Genomic DNA, 19481 nt, shown 5'->3' with positions numbered 1-19481 from the left:
GAAGGAAGGAAGGAAGGAAGGAAGGAAGGGAGGGAGGGAGGGAGGGAGAGAGGAAAGGAGGGAGGACTTAGAAGTTAATTGCAGTATTTTAACAGTAGAATGTTGTAATTGCTGTTTTTCCCCATGAACCATGCTCTGCATTGAGTCAATGTTCCATAAATATGAACAAATTTTCATGTTTCAACATCCATTTTTTAAAACCCTAAAATAAACATATAAAATGGGGGTGAGAGGTATCCAGGAAAGTTTTTTAAAAAGATAAAAATGTTAATGCAAGGGAACTATAGAAAATTTCAGGACATCTTTGACTAGAGCATACTGTGGAAGGTGATCAAACTATGGGTCACAAGAAAATGTTAGGATGAGATTTAATGAAATTATCTTGCATTGTCACTAATTTTCCTGGTTCTCTTTTGATGACACTTTGCAATATCTCACAATGGTTTTGTGTAACTCCACGAAGTATTTCTGTGATGCCAGTCTCAGATACAATACTGAGAAATGCAAGGCTTTTATTAGTCAATAATGAAGGCTACTATCTGCACTGAGCAAGAGAGTGACCTGGACAGGTTCTGTCCTGCCCACTTACATACCTGTTGTTTTGCCAACATTTTTTCCTTTATTTCTAACTCTGTTTTTAACTGTCTCTCCAGAAGGGCAGCTTTCTTCATGATAGTTGCTATAGTGATCTCCTTCTGATGAAGCTCCTCTGTAAGGTCAGAGATTTCGTTCCTCATTCTTTCCTGCTCAGAGCTATGGTGCTCTTCCTTCTGGTAGAGTTGGCTCCTTATCTGCAGCAGATATATTTCAGAAAATATTAACATCTCTTTTTATTTTTAAAGCAGCTTAAAGCCTTTATTGGCCATGTTCAGTCTTCCTATCCTATCTTAAAACTCTGGCAGTCCCCACTTTACCCTCCGTTTCCGATCAATGCTAAATTGAAAACTTTGACAGGAAGGCAGAGAAAGTATTATCAAGCATTTGCCCCCACCCCCATCTTTACTGAAGTATACTTGGCATACAAAAACACTGCACATAATTGATGTACACCATTTTGTGAGTTCGGACATACGTTCATGTTACTCTCATCATCAAGGTAATAAACATATCCATTACCTTCAAGTTTCCTTATATACCTTTGTCATTAAGATTTTTTTTTCGTAGTAAGAATACTTAGCATGCGATCTACTGTTAACCTTAGGCAGCGTGTTGTGCAGCAATTTCTGGAACCTACTCATCTATATAACCGAACTTTATACCCACTGGACAACCACTCCAGAGTGGTGTGGTGGAAGAGGACTGGACCCAAAACTCAGAGATTGATGGACTGAGCACTTTTTAGGGAGGAAAAAAATTGGCTTAGAGAGGTGAAGTGACTTGCTCAAAGTCATAAAGCTATTAGCTGGCAGAGCTAGAGCTAGAACGTAGGACTCTTGGTTTTAAATTCAGTGCTTTTCTTTTCTTTTCTTTTTTACTAAATTGTGCTGTACTTTCTGTGACTAAACACTTTATTTTTCAGAATCATGTTGTAATAAATTTCAAACGTAGTCTGTCCATGAAAACGTGTCACCTCCTTTCTGTAAGCCCGTGGAGTCTCATATTCCTAACCCTAGCCGAGCCTTCCACATTAGGAACTTCTGGATCACCTCAGACTCTTTCCACCCTCATCTTCCCAAATCCAGTCAGGCAGCAAATTCTGTCTCTTTCATTTGGTTCTCTCTTAAATTTTCCCCCTACTCTTCATTCCTACTACCACTTAGTCCAGCCCTCTTACCATCTTTCTAGAAATCATTCATTGTCTCTAATTTGGGGGATCTGGAGATGAAGTACACAATCACCGATCTCAAAAAAATCATAATCCGTTGGGGAAACAGAAAAATTAAGTTACAACACAGTGTGCAATCGATGTCAGAGGTATGTAACAGAGGCGGGATGTAGTGGAGGGGTGCTTAAACCAGCCTGGGGTTGTCAAGATAGGATTTCCAGAGGAGAGGACATCAGATCGAATATTGAGGGACAAATGGAAGTCAGATGGAAAATACAAGATGGAGAAGGGCTCCTGGGCAAAGAGTGCAGCCAAGGCACAGTGGCATACTCGATGAACAAAAAGGAGTTTAGAGCGGCTGGAACTTGGAGTGTTGTGAGAATAAGTCTGGAGAGTTAAATAGAGGCCATTCACAAAGAGATTTATTTGAATTTACCCCAGGGCACTTACTTTTAAAATTGACCTTTTATTCATTTCATATTTAAACATTTCAGAATATATCTCTGAAAGAATAAGGTGTGCTCACTCTTTTTTTTAATATAACCAGAATACCATAAGACATCTTAAAAATATTAGCAATTTATCAATATCAAATATCGAAGCAGTATTCAAATTTAAAATTGTATCAGAAGTGTAATGAATGTTTTTTAAGTTTGTTTATTTGAATTGAGATCTAAATATGAGCCACGCATTGCAACTGGCTCATATCTTTTATTTACTTGTTTATTTGTTTGTTTGTTTGCTTAAGTTTGTTTATTTGAATTGAGATCTAAATATGACCCACACATTGCAACTGGCTCATATCTTTTATTTATTTGTTTGTTTGTTTGTTTGTTTGTTTTTTAGGCGATGCAACCCTTGGTTGACCTTACAGATTGCAAGGACCTTGTCTTGTCAGCCTACAATCCCCCAGTCTACAATCCTTTATTTTTTTTATTTTTTACACCTACAGCACTTGGTCTTCCTAGGTGGTCTCTCATTCAAGTACTAACCAGGCCCCATCCTGCTTAGCTTCCGAGATCAGAATGGATCGGGCTTATTCAGGGTAGCATGGCCATAGACCGGGCTCATATCTTTTTAAAGTCTCTCTTTTTGTATGTGTTTGTGTGATTCTAAGTACTTTACATATAGCATCTCATTTAAAACCCACATACCTCTCTATTTTGCAGATTAGAAAATTAAGGTACATAACTGCTCACAGTCACATTCCTGGTGATAGGCAGTCTGATTCCAGGACCTTACACATTGTGCTACGTAACTTCTCTGAGCAGAGCCCTAGATGATAGTTCACACATAACAAAAAGCTGGAGTGGGATAACGTAACATGGAAAGTACTCATGTCCAGCCGGCAAACTTGACCCGTCCTCAGGCATTATACCACTAACCCCTCGTCTGATTCTATTCTTAGTACTAACACATTCAGAATTTCAGAGTTGGACATGACTTTGGAAATCACATGGTCTAACCTCATCATTTAACAAATAGGAAAAAAAGAAAAGACTCACAGGGCAGGGGGACTGAGCCTATTACCCAGCTCCTAAGAGCCAGAGAAAAAACTAAGAAAGTGGAGTACAAATGTCTTCACCCTGAGGACAATATCACAAGTCTCCTTTCATCTCCAATCTTCTTTCTCCAATTGTTTTTCTTACCATTTATTTGATGAAATAACTGAGTTGTTCTGTAGTTGGTCCCGGTTTGGATTTTACTGTTTGCATCCCTGAGGTGTAGTTTACGTATTCTCTTAAAATAGAACTTTTAAAATGTAAAAAAATGAATATGCTATTGTGAAAAAGGAGTAAACTATTATTATTTTCACATTTAGTTATTAAAACAATGTGCTATACTGCAAAGCTTTTTTCTAAATGAGATTAATTTACGTAGCTCTAAGTGACTTTATAAAAAATGTCAATTTTATCACAGATAAATGACTAAAAATAATTCTATGTTGATAAAAGAAGATCCATAATACCAGGCCCTTACTGGTTTTATTACAAGAGAGTAAAAATGTTCTCCATAAACATTTCCTGGAAGCTATAGCTATTTATACACAATTCACTTGCTACCTCTTCTGCACAGCAATGCATTATCTAGAGGTCTCCAAAAGCCTATAACGGATTTGTGCCTTGTATGCACTCCTTCCATATCAAAACTGTGTGTAATCCGTATATTCCTTATATTACTCTAGCTAAATCTATGAAGTTAAGAATGGTATAACTATACTTTAGGTGGTTTTGATCAATGTTTTATCATAATGTACTCACTAGAGACACCAGTAAAGAACAGGTTTTAAAGTTATATTTTTAAATATCAATAAAATCAGTTTCATGGGATTATGTGAAAAATATAAGGAAAATGATAATTAATTCATGACACCTTTTCTATACTTAATAGTTGCCTGACAGTCAACTTTAAATATTTATTTTCACTTATTGTGTGTCAGGTACTGTGCTGTGCACTAGATGATATTCAAAGCCATGCCTAGGTTCTTCCTACTTTTAACAGTTGTTTAGATTATATAGCTTTAAATATTCCGTGTGATCCTCAAACCTAAAGACCAGAGAAGTGGGTAGTAGCCATGATAAACTCATGGGAAGAAAGCTACTACTAGATTTTACTGGACGGAGAAGAGAATATGCTTTTTATAGGAAGAGTTGAGAACCACAGGGTCTTCAAGGACAGTGCCCAGGTCTTATTCATCCTTATATTCCTAGCTCCTGGCAGAGAACTTGGCACATGTTAGGTGCTCAGTGACAAAATGAAGGTGTAACCCAAAACAATAGCAGCCAGTGTACCATGTGCTTTCTTTGAGCTAGGTAGACCCTTTCCTAAGTACTTCATATGCATTATTTTATGGATTTTAATTTAAGGGAAGAATATGGACTCGGGAACCAGATTTCCTAGATTCAAATCTGTCCTCTGTCATGTATTAGCTGTGTAATATTGCAAAAAATTATCTACCTTATAAGATGGTTGTGAGGACTTAATGAATTAGAATTTTTTAAGCCCTTAGAACAGCTCCTAGCACATAGTAAATGCTATTTAAGTAGCAGCTATTATTAGATCATGTAATCCTCATCACAATCTTATGAGGTGGGTACTAATTATCCAATCTTCATCCTAGAAATGAGGACCCTGAGCAAGTTGCAGAAGGCACTTCCCCAAGTTTACACACCTAACATCTTTCTGAGCCCCCAAGTCTGTGCTCTCTTACTTATTGCTACAAGATACCTCTCACGGAGTCACAGGCCCTCCGTATTTTATGGGCAGTCTGCCAGTGGCAATGAAGACCTAAGGTTTGTGTTTTCTATAGCATCACACAGAAAATTGTCAGTTTTAGCAGTTTGGTAGGTTATTATCTTAGGAGAAATATATAGAAGAAAGGGAGTGAGAAGAAAGATTTCCCACCCCGCTTTGTATTGAAAGACTTTGAATCTGCCTGGAAGAATGGAGCTCATTATTTTCCATACCTTACTTAATTCTTTTTCATGATTTGGTTGATCTGGGGTCACTGAAAACAGCTCTTTCCGTTTCCTTTCTTGTTCTTTAATAGGTGAATAAGATGATTCAAATCTACAAATTCAAATGAGTAAAAATTAAGCTTAACTTGATAAATTGTTAGGATAATATTATCAGTTTAGACTATTGCAGGTTGCAGACATAGGTTATTAGTTTATTGGAAACATTTCTAGTTACAGACATTGCAAGTTCTAAAACGTTCAGATCGCGTATTTACATAGTTCATCAAGTGCAAATGGTTTTAGAGAAAAAAAATAAGTTAAAAGGTAGCAGTTAGTATGGAATTTCAATTATACAGTAAAAATTGGCAGGATATTGGATTTACATATGTAGATAACATTTTTAGATAAGAAGAAAAGACTGTTTCCTGTAATAAAATAGCTTGCTTGGGTAAATACCCAGTAGGGAGATTGCTGGATCATATGGTTTCAATCAATGGCACCATAAAAAAATAGAAACCTATATAATTTTATTAACCAATGTCACCACAATAAAATAAAATAAAATAGCTTGGGAACCCATTAAAAAACGGAAATCCATCTGATTTGCTTCTGTATCGTGGAAAGGAACTATGTCAAGAGAAGTCTGAGGGGAGCACCACCCCATAAAAGCGACTAAAAGTGACTGACCTGATGGTCTACCCAGAGAGCGCTCAACTACATCTATTCTTTGGCTGTTCAATTTGGAAAATTAAATTGCAACCATGTATGGGTACTAGAAAGGAAAAGCAGAAACTAGTACAAAAAGTACAATTCCCACAGGAAGTTTGGGGAAGTAGAAGCAGGTAATGCTCAATGCCACATTGGAAAAATAAAAACTATTAAAACAGAAAAATAAAGGTAGCTCGACAAGGAAAGCAGCATTCTTTTCTATTGTTTGACTAATCTGGTAGAGTCTGGTGTTTTGAGGAATGTACCCACTTGTAAGTGAGTACAATTTTAGATTTCCAAAGAATTTTTTTAAATGTTCACAAATCAAAAACTTAAACCACACAAAACAAAATCTAGTAATGCTAGAGAAATAACTAATGGAAAGATTAAAAATGAAGGGATCTTTTAAAAGGTATAAATTAATAGTGATATCCTTGAGGTAAATGTGTCTAGACTAGATTGTTTTTGTGGTTTTTTTTTTTATTATCAAATATATATGTTAACTGCATAAAACAGAGTACATAAGAGCATATACCGCTATAATGTCCTCCAGGAAAAACTATTCTTAGCATTTTTGTGTATATGAATTGTCTTTTTTTCTATGTATGTGTATAAATACATACATGTTTCCCATAAAATTAGAATGTACTATACACATTATTTTTCAGTCTTCTTTCGTTTTCCACTCAGGAATATATTGTGAGCATTTTACTCGGTGTTATCCTAAAACATTATTTCAGGATAAGTCTTAAATTTTTCTTATTTGTTATCATTTGGAAGAGGTGAAAATGAAAGTTCCTTTTTACCTTCAATTCTTCCTTCAATTCTTCCAAAGCAATTTCAGGGAGTGGAATGCTGAACTGAATGGTAAAACCTCATGATAATCTTGTAAATTTAAGTGAGTGACTGGAACAAATGTTAAACTTCAAAGTGGACAAGTTCATAGAAGAAAATAATAGTCATGCTAATGTAAAATGCTAATATAAATATATAAGGGAATTATCATTTTTCATGTTGGAAAGGTGTATTGGAGTTATTTTTAATAACTCTCAGAACATATCAGCCCAAGGTGCTTCTACAATGAAAAAGAAAAAGCTAATAAAATCTTAGCATTATTGAGAGAGTTTCTGATAATGAATAAAAACATTACGATGCTACTTCTATAGAACTTTCACATGTCTACTCTCAGTAGTCTGGGCTGCTTCACCTTAATACAACTATAAAGAAGAAACAGAGTCCAAATAAAAGAAACCAAAACAATATTAAAGGGTAGAACCACATTCATATAAGAACAACTAGGATTAGAAACTTTCAGTGGGAAAGATGAAGGCTTAAAACACTATGCCCAAAGTCTAAAATACAATGTAATCTGTGAAAAGTTTAATATCTTTTCATCAAATCTCAGAACACTAGAACTGAGCCAGTACGCTCCAAATGAGAAAGATATAGCTTGGAGACCAAAGTAAATACAACTTAAAGAGAGGCTGTCAAGCAAGCATAACAGAAGAATTGTATTGGCCAAATATGTGAATAACTGTAAGATTTTAGATTAAATTGTATATTGAAGGATAGTTGGCAATGTTTGGAATTCAGCATTGGCCTTGTGAGACAGCTCTATAGAAAGTACCTACATCACTTCACAAAACCAGAATGAGACATGGTTGAAAGGTTTGCTCTTCTAGGAAATTTATGTTTTCAGGCATATACATTCTTTGTGCGAAGACATTTCTGATCAGCTCACCACACTGGAACAGTGCCTTGCACATATTATATTTTTAATAGATTTATTTATGATTGGTGATGACATATAGCTTGTATACAGAGCACTCAATAACGTCGACTGGCTAACAGGCATTCTACTTTCCTTGGTGAGACATACAATAGGTCATTTTAAAGAATTTTAATTTGCCATTTGTTTTAAAGGGCAGACCTCAAGAAATGCTAGCAAGTCCCAAAACTTTGACGAAATAATTATTACCTTTAAAACAATGTAATTGTCTTTCAGTAAAATCTCTCACCATTTGACTATTCAGTTTTAAAAATTCTATCATGGGTCTGGCATTGGCCTTCAGATTTGAAAAGGATTCAAGTTCTAATGAGAATTAGAATGTTAGTGAATGGTTAGAACAGTCACACTGTCTATTTACAAGCATAAAGATTTAATAATCCTCAGCAGTCATTTTCCTTTGTGATTATGGAGTATGCAATATCTATCTGATTTTAAAAGAGGGAAAAAAATGTTCTAACAAAACCCTTAATGTGCTGAATGTGGAGGCCAAAATAAATACAACAATTACTGGTGAAAAAGTTAATAACGAGTTTACAGGCAATCAAAATAAAAGCATTTTAAAAATATGGAATAAATCTTATTTATATTTATATGTAATTAAATACCAGTTCTATAGTATTGTTTTTGTAATATCCTGAAGAATAAAAAAAGTTCAAAGAAAATTTCTGATTCAGTATAACACATAAGTATCCATAAATCAGAACATGATATAATTTTCTAGGTAAGTAAAGATATTAATTGTTAAGATAAAATAATCATTAATTTTATTTTTAATATATGTTATCTAATAATTAACAGCATGTTAATACAAAAAAATAGACTGTAATTCTAGTTTCAAATATAAAACTCTTGAAAAGTCAAACATCTTTTTTTGAACAGTTTCCTCAGATTGCCGAATATAAAGATATACCTTTTTTTATTATCTTGAGCATTTTGGCACTCTCCTATTTTTAATAATTCTCTGTGCAACTGCAATCGTTCCATTTCTATGATTCTCAAGAGATCATCACGTGACTGTAACTCACTTTTCACCTCTGAGAGTCCTGCTTCCATGGCCTAAATAAAAACAAAAATTTTCAATGCTCTTATTGAATATCATGATGTATAATACATTTAAAAATATTTAACATCTATGAACCAGTCTAATTTCAAATGAGCTGATATTGAGTGCTTTACTGGTTCTGACTCACAGAATCTGTCCTCAGTGAGATGACAGTCTAGTGATAAAGACAAAGAAAAATCAAATAATCACACAAATATGGCCATGTTGTATGTAAATTTGAAAGAGGGAAACATATGAGTATAAATAAAATATCAAGGCATAAAATTTGGATTAATGCAAATAATTCCCAATTTAAATAAGATAATAGCCAAGAAAAATCTGATTTCAAAGCTGGCCAATGAAGTGAATTATAAATCGTGGTTCCACCAATGCCAATAGTAGCCCTGCGTTAGCTGGCAACTAGAAACACCGGCAATCCTGTGAGTCCAGTGTTTTATTTTGTTAGTAGAAGAGACTGGAGCAAGTTTAAAAGTTGTTGAGAAGGAGGATCCAGTTAGAAGAGAAAAGGAGTAATAGTAATGGGGACAATTTCCTGAGAAGATGGGTGGATGAGTTCCAAAGCACAAGGGAAGTATTGCCTAAAGCAAAAGAGAGTCCCTCATCTTTTGCAATGAGAAAAAAGGAAGGAAGATGGAATGTAGACAAGTATATGTACATTTGGATATGGGAAGATAAGACCGTGGCTTCGATTTTCCTTCTGAAGAGAAAAGGCAATATTGGGTGGTGACAATGGAGGGAGAAGTGGAAGTGGGGGGTTGGGAGTGATTTTTGAGCATGAAGAAAGTTTGAAACGGCCTGCGGTGGGAATGGGAGAGTTAGCTAATTAGACCAACACAGTAAGATTCCTGGCAGTGTTGAGTACTCATTTGAGATTTGTGATCCTGGCCTGTTGAGTAATTTTCTCCAGCTGTACTTGGCTGTTCTCTGGGAGAAGGAATGACAGAATCCTTCCATATTATCAGGTCTCTTCCCCTCAATTTTACAGGGAAACTCATATTTATTAAGTGTGCCTGACCCAGGTCATCAAATTCATTGCCATTTTTATAGATGAGGAAGTTTGTATGTAACAACTTGTATATGTAAATCTATTTTTTAACTGTAAATTTTATGAAATCTAAGTATAGAGGAGGTATTTCCAGTGAATACTTAGCATTGAAATTGAGGTATGTTGTAAGTGTAAAATGCACACCAGAATTTGAAGATTTAGTATGAAAAGAAATGTAAAATATCTCATTAATAATTTTTTACATCGATTACATGTTGCGGTAATACTTTAAATATATGTTATGTTGAATAAAATATATTACTTTTATATATTAATTTCACCCATTATTACTTCTTTTAATGTGGATAATAGAAAAATTTATATTATATTTGTGGCTTGCATTATATTTCTATGGAATGGTGTTGCTCTAGTATCTTAATGATACATTAACAAGCAAACAAAAAATGGTCAAGGTTTTTTGGCACAGATATTAGAAAAATGCAGCACAATTTAATTTTGTCATTAACCTCCAATGAGAAATACTGCACACTTTAAAAATGTTAGTGTAGTGCAGCATAGTAAATGCAATGGAATTAATACATATACTGACACATTTCAAGGTCATAGAAGTGAGAAGATGTGATTCATGTGAAAGTTCAGATGCATATGGCATTAAAGTATGTTGCAAACTAAAGAGAATTTTATATATAACGAGTGACAGTAATTCAAATTGAAATGATTGGCTTTTCAAATTCATGTGCAAGATGTGGCACACTGTCATATGACAGTTTTGCAAAAGAGAAAAGGAACTTCTTTCTAAATACATGCACTGAAAACAGTAATTATTTACCTCTAATTATTCTCGTTTGGTAAAATATAAATTTTGTAAAACAAGCTTAAGGCCCGTTTGTTTAGTTAGAAATTTGTTTAATGGTTTGAGAGAAGCCATGATTTTAAACCCTCAAATCAGCTACCAAATAGTAAATAATTGATATCTTCTCATTTAGTATTTATGCTAAAGAAAAAGAATGAAATGTAAGTAAAATTTTGAAATAAAACAAGAAAAGTACAAATGAAAGCATTATTTTCAGCATTTTTTTTTCTAAATGCATGAAAAATAGTGTTTCCAGGGAGTACAAATCTTACCTAGAATTTTTTGAACTAAATTACTTCCAAAAATCTTTTCATTAGAATTATAACATATTTGTGTGTGTGAAATACACTACAGAATAATTTTTTTAATACGTGATTCTTTTGTAAAATATAAAATGGAGATTCTTATTTTAAATTTAATAATGTTCCCAGATCCAAGGATAACTAAATTATTTTTTAAATAAATAAAAATTTTTTAGTATACTTTCTCATAGAAATTGTTAGATAATAAATAAATAACAGCTACATTAAAATTTATCATTAAGTATGAAAAACAACACAAAGTAGAGTTAGAAAACTGCTGGTGAAGCACATGAGAAAAATAACATAAAAAATTTAAAGCAAAGTTTACCATCCTCGGTACTATGTACTTTTTGGTCTAGATAATTCTTTGTTGTGAGGGTTGTCTTGTGCATCATAGAATATTTAATTCCACTCCTTTCTGGCTTATAAGGTCTGTGCTGAGAAGTCCGACAATAATCTAATGGGGTTTTTTTTATAAGTTATCATTTTCTTCTCTCTGGCTGCCCTAAGAATTCTGTCTTAGTCGTTGATTTTTGATAATTTAATACAATGTGTCTTAGTGAAGGCCTTTTGGGGTTGAGATAATTGGGTGTTCTGTTGACTTCTTGAATTCCAAGCTCCAGCTCATTCCTTAGATTTGGGAAATTCTCATCAACTATTTGTCTGAAAATGCTTTCTTGTCCCCGCTCCTTTTCCTCACCTTCGATAATGCCCATTACTCTTATGTTTCCTCTTCTGATGGTATTATCTAGTTCTTGAATTTCTCTTTCATTATTTTTCATTCTTCGGTTTTTCTCTTCCTCCTTCTGATTTATTTCTAAATTTCTGTCTTCAATGTCACTGATCCTTTCCTCCATTTGGTCAACTCTATTTCCCAAGCTTGCTATTTCATTTTTCAACTCTTGCAGTGTTTTTGTTTGTTTGTTTGTTTGTTTGTTTTTCATGTCCGGAAGATCTATTCTGTTCTTTTTGAGGGTTTCAATCTCCTTGCTCTGCTCATCTAGATTTTTTTTCAATTCCTGAAATTGTTGTATAACTCGTTTCAGAACTCACTGAGTTTTTTCAGAATTATCATCCTGAATTCTCTGTCATTTAAATTGCATATTTCTATATCTGTAAGCTTATTTTCTGGAGATTTTTTCCTTTCTTTCTGAGATGCCTTGTCATCTTGGTTGTTCATGGTGTTTAATGGACTATTTCACCACCGGGGAGTTAATGGAAGTGTATTCTGCTATTTTTCCAGAAAGAAGATTTATTATATAAAAGGTCTCTCTTTAGCCTGTTGCAAAGAAGGTGCTTTTCTTTTGATTCCCAATAGGTGGCATCTAAGCCTCTTGGATCCCTGCTTTATATAAAGCTTTAATAATGCCTGTTTATTTTCACACTCGCTACCCTCAGTCTCAGTCCTTGTCAGTGTTAGCAACAGTTTTGGTAGCATTTGCTTAGATTCCCCTAGGCTCTGCAGTGATCGGTCTTGGAGAGTATGGGAGGAATGGCCCTCTGAGTTCGGGGTTGGGGGGTTGGGGGCTGCAGCTCAGCCTCGGTTTTGCAACTGAGGCTGGTAAAAATCAACTGTTGTTTCTCTGCTGTCCTGCTTCTCTGCTTTCTGCCCTGATGACTGGGCCCTGCCACAGGCTCAGCTGGTTGAGCTCACAGCGCTCCCAGGCAGGGTTGTTCAGGGAACTTGCCAGACCTCTCTTCTCCCCTCCTACTACAGGGAGCTCCGGTGGCTGTGAGAGGCAGCTTCTTTATTTCTCCCAGCCCACCACTCGACACCCGGGGTTCTGACCTATGGTAGCTCTTATGCTCAGATCCCACACTCAAATGTGCTGGTGTGCAGTTTGAGTGTTTTTTGTTGAGTTTTAGATGTTCAACTTATTGTTGTTTCAAGGGGAGAGATCTGGGGACGTCTCTTACTCTGCCATGTTTCTCCAAACTCCACATTGTAGGATATTTAGCAGCATCCTTGGCCTCTACCCACTAGATGCCATTAATACCCCTTTCCCCTGTTGTGACAACCAAAACCATCCAGGCATTGCCAAATGTTACCTAGGGAGCAAAATCACCCAAGTAGAGAACCACTGATTTAAACGAAAGTCATAACAATTAGACAATTAATATTATTATTTTATAACCTTTTGTATAAATATCAATACAAATATTTCACAATTGTATTGATTTCTATGAATAGCTGGAGTTTTATTAGTGTATATTTAGGAACATTAATCAATTATTAAGTACATATATATACATATATACATATATACGTACACACACACACACACACACACACACACACAAGGAAAAGTCAAAGTAGGTAACATGAACTTTCCTTAGTCCAGACAACCCATAAAGCCTTCTAAGGAATATGTGTAAGCCCCTGGAAGTTTGTACAAATCCTGGATTGAGGGGTCAGTCATATTCTATTGATCTGGTGTCAGCAGGGTAAATCAGTTAAAATTTAAATGATATTGCTAAGGGACAGGGACAGGGTTGTCTTGGCCATCCAGTGGTTTGAGTACTCTAACCTCTTGCTACACGTTCATACCCATGGGTTGCACTTTCCTCTTGTCAATAGGAGTGTGTCTGTGTGACAAGTGTGAGAAGATATTTACTTGGAGTGAGTGCAGAGATTATAATCTGAATTAAGAATGTTAATTTATTAATGTTAATCAATGTACCCTCTTCCTCTATTTGCAATATTCTTTTTTTTTTTTAAAACAAGATTCTCCAACTTAATTCCTGAAGAAGTATAAAAGGTAAGTTCTGAGAAGGAAAAAGATGAGGTTGGTAAAGGAAAGCATTACAGAGAAAGTCAGTCATGCTGCCCAGAGAGGGTGACGGAGGCTCTTTCTAGAATATAGGGTAAGAATAGCGATTTCTAGTCTACAAGTGAGCCAAGAACAAAAGCTGACCCTCAGCCTATAAAAGAGGATGTCCTTGGCTTTTGTAATAGGTCCAAACAGAATTCTTTGGGGGGAGATTAAGAGGAACTAATGTTAGTGAAGAAGCTCAACCTTTGTGCAGAGTAGAACCAGACTTCATAACCGGGCTCATCATGAAATACATTTCAGGCAAACTAAAGATTCCTAGGGACTAGAACCAAAAAGACCTCAAAAAAGGACAAAGAGAACTCTCCAGTCTGTAAAGGATAACCTGAAACCTCAGTCTGTACAGGATAACCTGTTCAGAAAAGCACCCAGAAAATAATCTTATTTATTGATGTGATCATCGTGCAGACTCCAGCAGAACAGACAGCTGCATAATATAACTTTAAGTTGTCTTTAAATCAGGACCAGAGGCTTAACCAGTTGTACCCTTACCCAGGGCATTGAATGGGAAGCAGCCCCTGAGAGGGAGAGAATCCCATCAGAACCAGCAGTCGTGCAAACCCAGCTCCGACATACTGGATGGGCTCACTGGCAAGTTAAACACTACTGGCAAGAAACCATTTGAACAACCTCTAGAGCAGAAGAGTAAGACTAATGTCATTTATGTTATAGTGGAACCAGAAAAAAACATCATCAGTACCTTTTCTATTTCTAGAAATTTTATGGCTTCCTCAGTGTTTAGTATCTGTGGTTTAGCTTGGTTTGTTTGTTTACATCATATTCTAATTTGCATTAGAATAGCATCCACCTCCCCAAACAAAGTTGGAATTTGGGATCTGGGAGATATACTTCTCTTACAAATGTCATGGAATAGGAAAAGCTGGGAGCCTTGTGTTCTGTCCCCTTGCAAACTTGGGGAAAGGGAGACAAAGAGGAGAAGATGCTGGCCGAGAAGCAAGTTAAAAGGACTAAACCCATGTAGAATCCCATATATAATCTGGCAGGATGGGGAATGAGGAGTTGGGCCAAGACTAAGAAGTGACCCTGGGAGTTTAAGTGGCAGATTTTGAGGTGGAATCTCTTAGAGAAGCAAGTGGAAGTCTGCTCAGATAGTGACCTGAAAAAATATACCTTAGCATGGGGAGAGAATATAGTGGGACTGAGAAATGGGCCAGCTGACACAGAGGAACTGGTGGACAGAGACTGAATGTTTGGAGGTGGAGGATAAGACCTAGAGTGGGAGATAAAACCATAGAATGTCTCAAGTAACTAGGATATCTGTGAATAAGAAATGCATATATAGTAAAGAAATCGGTAATGAACAATTTTGATGAATGCTGTATATCCTTCTTAGTGGTTGCAAGAAGTAGAGAGACAAGAAAAGAAAAAATGTTTTTGAGTTAAGGAAAAAATTAATGCTTAGAGAAACCATCAATCACATCTGCCAATGTGGAAGTTAACAAAACACAGACAAATAAACTAACTCCAGGCTACTGTTGATAAATGGTTATGGTAAGGTTAACAGTGATAAATTACAGGGAGTGACCCCTATGCTTCTCATTGAGGTTATTAGATTGTAGAACCCTTAAGGACTTCCTGGATCTCCAAGCTAGAATTTTTGCGAGTCAAAGAGGCACAGGGCCAGAGAGAATGTTAATGGGGACAGAGGGTGGTATATAGCTAAAGGGCCATGGTTTTTTAGGCATAGAGGTCTGTAAATGACGGTTGAACTGCATTGGCAATACATCATTATTATGCCACTACAGAACCAAAGTGAACTCTAGTGGGGTAAAGTACCTATGAGATTATTGAATTTACTCATCAAGTGAGAATTACTCACTAAAAGGAAATATTAGCTGAATTTACACATGTAATATGTAATTAGCTTTCTAATCCATACACCTGTTGAGTCATCGTTTATACAACTCAAGTGTAATATAAGCTGAAAAATAAATAAATCTTCACCTGGCATTGTCTTTGGTACATTTTCAGTTCTTGTAAGAGCTTCTGATTTTCATCTTGTAACTTATTCCGGCTTAATGCTATTTCACTCACAGCTGATTTTAATTTTTCAATAATGAACTCATCTCTTTCATTCGTTTCACAACTGGGATCTGCTTCACATATCAACTGAGGAATTTCAGATCTTCTGTCTTCTATGCACTGTTTTTTACCATTGAGTTGAGTTTGGTAACTTTGTGCCTGTTTCTGAGAAATATGAAAGATGGATTAATTAAATGGAGAATATCACATTTAAGCTTACATAAAGTTCAAGAATGATAGAAAAGAATTAGAAAAACATCTTTAAGTACATTTTCAGATAATGAAGCCTCACCCTTTATAATTCTTGTGTTTATTATAAAACCTCAATTTTTGATGGCATAAAGAGAAAATATATTTGTATAACCTCAGAGCAAAGATGTAGAGTAGGGTAGAGGGCTTGGGGTAGGGAATTTTTATTTGAAAGAAAGAAAATCTTGAAGATATAAAAGGAGGAAAATTATGGATTCAATTACACGATAGTTCAAAATGTATCTATGACCAAAAATAAACAAAATGACACAAAAACAACTGGATTATAGAAAAAGGTTGTCGACACATAACAAGGGTTAATAATTTCTGATGCACAAAATCTTCTACACATCAATAAGAAAAACAAACAAACACAAAAGAAAAATGGGCAAAGTTTATGAACAGATAATCCACAGAAGAGGAAATGAAAAAGGCAAAGAAGCATATAGAAAGATGCTCAATATTAGAAATAGACAGAAAAATGCAAAGCAAATCAAGCCAATATTACTATTAGTCCATCAAATTGATAAAAATCAAAGACAAACATTCTATGCTGGTGAGAGTAACTGCTAGTATTTATTAAAACTTTGAATGAACACATCCTATGGCTCAACAATTAGTTCTAGAATTTTTATCTAACAAAAGAATAGTATCAGTATTTAAAGATGCATAATCAAGGGTATTTGTTACAATATTGTAATAACAGAAAACTAGAAACTACCTACATGTACATCAAAAAGGAAATCATTGAACGAATTATGATATATCTACTATATACTATGAAATACGCAGAATTAAGTAGAATTTTATGTAATAACTCTAAAGGTATCCATGGCTTACTATTAAATGAAAAAGAAAAAAAATCAAAGGAAAAATGTACAACTTCCACACAAATACATATTTACATTTTGTATAACAAAAGAAAAAGTATATAAACACCTAACTGTTAACAGTGTTTATATTAAACGGATAAAAATGGAGTATGGAATGAAGCTATTAATTTTACGTTAGATCGTTTTGTTTCATGGAATTCAGGGAACATGTATAACATATACTTCAAGTAACTTAAAGAAAGAATGAAAAATAAATATATCAAACAAAAAACATAGTTTCTTACTGGCCTTAAGAAAAATTCCAAATTCCTTAGCCAAGTTTTCAAGGCTTATTACAATCTATAACCAACACACCACACTTGCTGCCTACTACCCCTTCCCATCTCTACAGGGACTCCCAGCCAGCTGGCCCATTTTCCATTCCCAGAATTTGCCTTTTGCTCTCTTGCAGCAGTGAGTGACTCTGCTGGTGTTACTTCCCCCACCTAGAATACAATCTCTTTTCTCTCGAAATATATTCTTCAAGGTTCAGGCCCAGTTCCATGCCTTCCAGAGGATGTTTCCTGATTATCTGAGTCCAATTTTTTTCTCTTAATCCTTTGACTTCTAAAAGGATTTGGATCTTTTCCATTCGCTTGTTATTAACTATCTGTAAATTTCTACTTGTATTTTTGCTGTGTCTAGGCTGTAAAGTTCTTGAGGTCAGGGACCAAGCAATTTTAGACTTTTTAAATGTTTTGCAAAAACATATGCTATTTAATGACATAACAACAATGGACACTTTAATAGCACCATCCTTTGAGACATGTAGACTAAACTCACCAATAGATATTTCATGCACTTGTGATTTTACCCAGTGTTGTACCTATGCTGGTTATTTTCTCTTAGTTGGGATTTCTATCTGTAAAAAGATTACATGCTGAATGGCAATGATAGTAATATTTAACCTTTAATTTCTTCTAATTTAGAGGATAGTATTAGATAATGTACCTGAAATTGACTACACTTCTCAGACAATATTTTGTGTTGAGCATCTAAAGAAACCAGATGAGTCTGATACAGTATCTCTTGCTTGTCCCATTCTCTTGACTTTGCTCTAAATTCCTTTAAAAAAAAAAGGTGGAGGGATAAACATAAATTGAAGAAAATTATTCATTTTAAAGCACAATGAACAGGGCTTCTTTCATTTGTATATCTTCATTCACAGGATAAAAAGTATCCATTTTTTTTGCTCCACTAGAAAAACAAAAAAGTATCAAATCACTCATCTTGGATTTATTACTCGATATATCTTTTAATGTTTGCTAGGAAAATGTAGAATTTGTAACTTAATCCTTCTATAAAAAATTAGGCATTTTGTTAAAAATATAAAAAGTTTCTCTGGTAACAAATGCCGCTTACTACAAGGAAGTTTCAAACAACTTTTTGCATCAACCAGTACTTCCAAATTCCTGGGCCAAGACCAGAAGTTTTTTTCCCTTCTTTTATTCTCTATACCCAGTCGCCAAACCTGTTCCCGTATTTTTTTAGGGAACAGAGCTTGGACTGATTTCGTGACTGTGGCTTTCAAAGCTACCAGTCCAAGGTGAAGCCCAGCTCAACTCATTCTTGGGATCATTCTCAGGCCTCATTCAGGCAGCACTAACCTAGAGAAGAAGTGGGAGAACTAGCTTGATATGGCATACAGAGTTCTTCAAGTTTTTGCCCAAGTCATATATTCACAGAGCACGATTATCTGTTCACACTTAACATGAGGAATGATACGGCTTTGGGAATGCCAAAGAAAATTTCACTGTTTCTCAAGTGTGCCCATGGTTGGACGTTGTATCATCTCTCCGTCTAGGTTGTGAGTAACTTAAGGGTAAGGACTGTGTATTTTGTTACTTTTATATTCCTCTCAGTGCCTGACAGAGTGCCAGGCACCACTTATGGACCACAAATGTACAGACAAAAGCATGGTATTATTTCCTAGAACTTAAACATTTCCCACTTATTTTTGCAAAGGAAACAAAATGGTTGGCAAAAACTCTATAGTCACCAAGTCTATAACTATATATTATTGAATATATATAGATATATGACATGAATATATTGATGTTTCCAATCATCAATTCGGTAATATTTATTAAGCACTTAGTGTTCACCAGGTACTGTGGAGAGAAGAGAAATCGAAAATATTTTATGATTAAAATTTTTTTGAAAGAAAACAAATCAAAGAATATACAATAAAGTAGGGGAATGTACATGTAAAGAAATAATTTTACAGTGAAAGTACAATATTAGTTTCACATAAAAGCCATGTGTCATGGTTATCTCAGCCATCTCCAATAATATGTCAAATTGGAATAGTTAAATTGACTAGAGTGGTTCATGTTGTTCTGAAGATGGCTAAATGACTAGCTTGGCTATGTGTTAAATAAATATACTTATTTAGAGAATGAAAGCTACATCTTGCTTAAAATGAGAAGAACGGAGCATTTCATATTTTCTACAGAGATGTGACTTTAAAGAACATTTGGGAGAAATTTTCATTTTATAAATCCTTGAGTCCTAAAACAACCAGTGATTGAAGGGTATAAAG

General features: G+C 35.0%; 1 protein-coding gene and 1 pseudogene across 1 annotated transcript in view; both read right to left on the bottom strand.

Annotated features, from left to right (window-relative positions):
• DEUP1 (deuterosome assembly protein 1) overlaps positions 1-19481 on the bottom strand; it is a 65966-nt gene that overhangs the window by 22062 nt on the left and 24423 nt on the right. Inside the window, exons 6-10 of the mRNA XM_006907471.1 lie at positions 17891-18004; positions 15741-15983; positions 8631-8776; positions 5233-5335; positions 594-791 (exon numbers count right to left, since the gene is read on the bottom strand). Of these exons, the coding sequence (XP_006907533.1) occupies positions 594-791; positions 5233-5335; positions 8631-8776; positions 15741-15983; positions 17891-18004 (804 nt within the window). The remainder of the gene's footprint in view (positions 1-593; positions 792-5232; positions 5336-8630; positions 8777-15740; positions 15984-17890; positions 18005-19481) is intronic.
• On the bottom strand, positions 2709-2827 carry LOC112476230 (annotated as a pseudogene).

The sequence above is a fragment of the Pteropus alecto genome, unplaced genomic scaffold (assembly GCF_000325575.1).
Source record: "Pteropus alecto unplaced genomic scaffold, ASM32557v1 scaffold12, whole genome shotgun sequence".
Taxonomy (NCBI): Eukaryota; Metazoa; Chordata; class Mammalia; order Chiroptera; family Pteropodidae; genus Pteropus; species Pteropus alecto.
Note: the sequence above shows the minus strand (reverse complement) of the source record. Positions and strands in the feature narration are given on the sequence as shown.